The following is a 5,434-nucleotide window of genomic DNA, read 5'->3' as shown; positions in this document are numbered from 1 at the left end:
AACACGAGTTAGCAACGTGATGTGATAAACGAGCAACAGGTCACAGTTTGAAGACGTGAAATACTGCAGGACGATGCAACCACCACATGAAAACACAACGAAAAACACACTCCCTCTCCTAATTAATACTCAATGTAGCATTTAAAAGTCATATTCATGGTCCATTTTTCATTTTCATAATATTTTCCTCTTCCCCTTTAATCGGGGAGGTCACAGCAGCACTAAGCACTCCTGCACACCACATAATGCCCAACATCAATGTAAATACGACAAAGACAATTAACGTGACGCATTCATCCCTACACTTGCTCTCTTTCCCCTTCTTTCCAGACACTAGAAACACATGGACGCAAACAATCGGTACAATCTTTTTGATTTAAAAGACAATTTCTTACAACAACCAAACCCAAACCTGGTCCAAAACTTTATGTGATGCACAAAAACGATTGCTAGCACTAATGCTAACCTTGATTCCTAGAATTAAAAACTGAATAAAAAAAGATGGTAGTTTCTGTGCTACGGTTAGCAATTTATAATTTTACATGGGTTAGGGTTGGTGTTTGGGCTAAGGGTTGGCAGCCACAGTTTGTCCCTCTCATGTATTACCACAGTGTTTGAGTCGCACACCCAAGGCATCCATTAGCAGATACCTGGTGATAATCAAATCCCCAGTGGGTCATTAAACAACTCTGAACACTGTTCACTTTACAGTCCATGTAAATGATGAAGTTAATTATTTGAAAATTGTGTCAAACTTGAAACACACAAATGTTTGGTTTTACTTTATATAAATTTACCATAGACACTTCATTATATTAGATTTGTTTCGATTAGAAAACAATGGTTACATATCAAAAAAACAAACAAAAAATCCCAGATGCTTGGTCAGAATATGTGGTCCCCAGAGTCTTAAAAGACTATTTTTAATCTAATGCAGATAGGATTACAAAGCCTATCTTTATGTTTTTTTCTTTTTCTTTTTTTTTTAGTGGGCACTTCTTGGCCTCCATACAAAAAAGTCACTGAGGATGATGGAAAAACCTTGAGGGGGCAGTTATTAAAAGAAACTCTGTTTTTTTTTGTTGTTGTTGACTCAAGGGTATTGATAATACAGAGGCACAAACTGCAGGTGAACTATTAACCTGATTAATCTGCCAAGTGCAAAACTATACAGGAAGTTCCTGGTGACTATATAACTATGATATTGCCGCGATATAACAGTATGGCTTTTCTTTTCTTTCTTTTTTTTTGCTCTCTAAGAGGTTGCTGTACATCAACGTCACATGACATGAAAAAACCTTTGTCCACATTTTTCCTCTATGTTCACAATGCCGGCCGTCACACTGGAGCTGGAACTGACCGTGTTAGCTTATGTTAGCGACAGATGTTGCTAACATGGACTGTCAATAAAAAGATGCACCTACAGAGTGGTGGCTACTACGGTGGCCTTCAGAGCTCGAAGCACTGTACAAGTTAAGAAAACACATGCAGCAACAACAACAACAGAAGTGTTTCCACTTGGTTGTGTCCACTGGAATCACTTCTGTTGTGTTGTACAACTGAGTTTGTGGTGTTTTTGTCTATTTGTTTCCTTAAGTTGCACGGTGTTGAGTTATCAGGGCGACCGTAGGGTACAACAGCAAAGCACTCCTGAAAAACCCACTAAATAAACTTAACATCCTGATTTGAAAACATCAGATTCACACAGACTTTATATACGAAGTAGTGAACTAACCACAATGTGAACCATATGAATGAGGAACTAGTGATACAATGTGAACCATATGAATGAGGAACTAGTGATCAGTGTAATAAAAAAACCCATACAAACAGCAGATGTATTGACTGCACCATGAACATATTTCACATTAAAATAACCCAAGTATTAAAACAGAACATGTCGACAGAAAGAACATCCTTATATACTTAAGAAAATGTCTTTTGTCCCTTAAGGTTAGAAAGTGAGCATGGCTTCTTTAATGACAGGCCAGGGATTCAACCGGCCTCCTGAAAGTGCTTTAACTTGTCAGACACTATACGAGCTCTCAGCAGTTTGTGTTCACGTCAGCAAGGCCACACTTCCTGCAAGGGGGTCAAGGGGGTTACTCAGAAAGAGAGAGAGAGAGGAAATGGGACTAAGGGGATGTTTGTGTAAGTTAGAGAGGAAGAGAAGGTATGGTCAACAAAGTTCAGGCGAGAGGATTAATTCTTCGAGACAATGGGCTCGACCGGAGTCGTTAGCAGAGTTTCGAAAGATACCGTTAGGAGGTTAGGAGGAAGAGGAAGTGACACAGGAGGAAGGACATGACAGCATATGAGTCAACTTTACTTCTGGTTCTTTTTAAGCCACGTTACCAAATGTGATATGGAATATGTGTTCTCCTGGGTACCGTTCCTCTCTCCTCATGCATATAGTATAGGCCCTTAGAGGTAGTTATTATCCCCACTGCTCAGACATCCTGTTGGAACATGCTGGAACAGCTCAGGGGAAAGAGCTGGCACGGTCTTTCAATATCCACTCAAGCAGACAGCCACCCCATGGTGAGCTCAGAATATAATCCTTTCATCTCCTGTTGTCCCCAATTTCTCCTCATGAAAGCTTGAAAAAAAAAAAAAAAAACGCTCTCCGAGGGGTTTGAAACAAACAAGGGACTTGAAATCAGATGGGAAACATTGTTTGACTTGTGCGCTTTGCTTAGTGGCATGGCTCCATACGCAATGTGCAAATCTTTAATCACAGTCAGAAAAAAAAAAAAAAAAAGGACGTCTCGCGTGATCATCAGTGACATTTCTGGTGATTTTTGAGTTGTTCCTTTGCGAGCTGGTCCCTCTGAGGTCCGTAGATGCGGTTGGCATGCCAGGAGAACCACACGATGATGGAGATGATGGTGGTCTGGAGGAGGAACATCACCCCGTAGGTCGAAGCTACGGTGGGTCCCGGTAGACGGGAGAGCGTCGCGGGCGGCAGCAGCAGAGTCGGGCTGAGCAGGAGGGCCCTCACCTCGGCTTTGATCATCTGAAGTTCGTCGAGGATGGACAAGAACGTGCAGCAGTGGAACCACTGGTGGCTGTGCCCCCAGATGTCGAAGCGACCGGGCGCCAGGCGCTCGGGGAACTTGCTGATGTTGAAGACGGCCGAGACCAGCAGCCAGAGGCAGTGGCGATAGAAGAAGGTCGGCATGGACGCAGAGGAGGCGAAGGAGGAGGAGGAGTTGGAGTAAGGCGATCTGGTGAGGAGGCGGTAGAAGACCGGCGTGGAGGAGACGAGGAACGGGAGCAGGAACACAAGGGTCCGGATGACGTATCGATGCTTCCTCCACCTCTGGCGGGTATTACAGCAAGATAAGATGCAAATGATTGCGACGATACATGCGCTTGGGATGTAGAAGGTCTCGAAGAACACGCTGAACTCTGGGATTGCAAACGATGAGGTAACAGTCGCTGCAGGTTCATGTTTTAAGTCCACATTATGGCCTTCTGTCTCCACTATCCCTGCCCGAGGGTGGATGTAGTAGTAGTACGCCAACGACGACCCAACCGTGTAGGCGCTGATGGTGCCGTAATCCACGAAGAAGCAGACTTCCCTTACCACCAGAGACATGGAGTTGAGCAGATGGGCCATGCTGCTAGCCATAAGCAGACAGAAAACCCCAATGTAGTAGTTCCACAACGGATAGAAGAAGGGGGCATCGCCGTGCGGCGCGCCTTCCCAACTGAACACCTCCACGAAATAGTACGAAAACACAAACACCGGCAGGAAGTGGGTCCAGAAGTTGCCCGTCTCATTGGTAGGTCTGAAAGCTGAGAGCAAGCAGTCCCTCAGGCTGTAGTTTGGAAACCGGTAGCCGGTCAGGATGAAGTTTTCTATCACCCGAGGCGGCACATCTGTGTGTCTAAGCAGAGGTAACTGCTGACCGCAGTTTAGGAGCATGATGGCGACAGTTTTAGTTGCTGATGGACAGCCGCCGCCTAAGGAGGTCTGTGAGGATCTGACCTGTTCCTGCAGAGTACTTCGGTTTTTTATTGCTTGGTTGTTGACTTTTATTGCCGATCACAGCATTTTGTGACCACTGTCGTATAACTTGTCGATGGTGAGTGTGTGTGAGGCATCAAGGCAGCTCCAGCTTTGAAAAAAAACAAAAAAAACACCAACCTTGCTCTTATGTGGACCTTTGATCCCCGGCTCCACTACGATCCTCGTGAGCTGTAGGCCAGTCTAAAGAGCAGAGCTGGTGTAGCTATAGAGAGAGTGGCTTATCCTGAAGCCTCAGGCCACCTGCTTGATTAGTTTTCCCTTTGCTTTTCCTCTTTGGCTCCAGTACATAAGGTCAGCAAAACATCCAGCACACACTCCTTATCATGCTGTTTGGTCTCGCCTTCCCTTATTTTGCATAGGACATTGTCTGCATGGATGATTCTCCCCCACCGTTCAGTCATATGCACATTCACGTGTCTTGTTATGCATAGTTCTTCTGCAGCAGTATAGCAGCACGAAACGAAGGTCACTTTATTACTGTGTTACAAGGTTGAGCGGCTCGTCAGTTACTGTGTGAGGTGTCCATACCGCAGAGATGTCCAGGAGACGGGTCCATTAAGCTGTGTGGTATGTAGGTCATGCCGGCCACGGGAGCTATATCAGGCTACTGCAGACTTATAGTCTCTCTCCTGTTGTTCCCGGTCCCTCTGCATGCATCCGCGGCGTCCGACTTTCAGTGCATTCAGCTCCCATTTCGTTGCAATGCAGAGCGCCGCACGGAGAGAGTAGAAGGGGGGAAAAATCGAGAGGTCCGTGCTGAAGCCGGTGTTCAGTCCGTTACCGCTTGAAGGTCATGTAGTGGTGGGGAAAAAGCGGATTTGAATGAGCAGAGATCTCAGCAGAAACACCGGAGGCCAGTGCTGCTGCCGCTGCTGCTGCTGTGAGTGCTCAGTCTGAGCCCCGGAGGCGAGCCGGCTTCTCAGCGGAGCAGTGAGACAGAGAGGAGGACGGAGACTGTTTGACAGGTACCAGCGTCGAGCTGAACGTGATGGAACGTAGGGGTTCCGTTCTGGAATTTCAGAATAAAAGTCTGAGGCTGTGACGTAACAATGTACAGTAGATGCCAAAGTTTCTATAGTTTGCATATCAGGAGGATTAAAATGGCAATATTAGCTCTCTCCTTTCAAACAAACAAACTCACACACAAACTGCCAGAGACAACAGAGGTGCACTCTTGTGTGGCCCCATATTGATTCACACAAAGGTCATAAGGTTAAAAAATGAATAAATCAAATGAATGAGTAATAATCCAATTATTTTGCTTAAGAAATAATGAATAACACTGTAATTTAAAAGGACGTTCATAATGAGACATGCACAGATTTAAAAAGACACTTTTAAAGCAGTAATAAATTAATTCTCCACCACCACCCGTGCACCCACCCACACCCTAAATCT

The 5,434-nt window shown here is 45.2% G+C and overlaps 1 protein-coding gene across 1 annotated transcript; it reads right to left on the bottom strand.

Moving 5' to 3' along the window:
• Positions 1-283: 283 nt before the first annotated feature.
• paqr9 (progestin and adipoQ receptor family member 9) lies at positions 284-4,995 on the bottom strand. The gene has a single exon (XM_085759213.1). It carries the CDS (start codon positions 3,929-3,931, stop codon positions 2,780-2,782), a length of 1,152 nt encoding a protein of 383 aa, XP_085615339.1. The 5' UTR covers positions 3,932-4,995; the 3' UTR covers positions 284-2,779.
• Positions 4,996-5,434: the final 439 nt, after the last annotated feature.

Source organism: Trachurus japonicus, chromosome 18 (genome assembly GCF_045865225.1).
Source record: "Trachurus japonicus isolate A0001 chromosome 18, Traja_1.0".
Taxonomy (NCBI): domain Eukaryota; kingdom Metazoa; phylum Chordata; class Actinopteri; order Carangiformes; family Carangidae; genus Trachurus; species Trachurus japonicus.
Note: the sequence above shows the minus strand (reverse complement) of the source record. Positions and strands in the feature narration are given on the sequence as shown.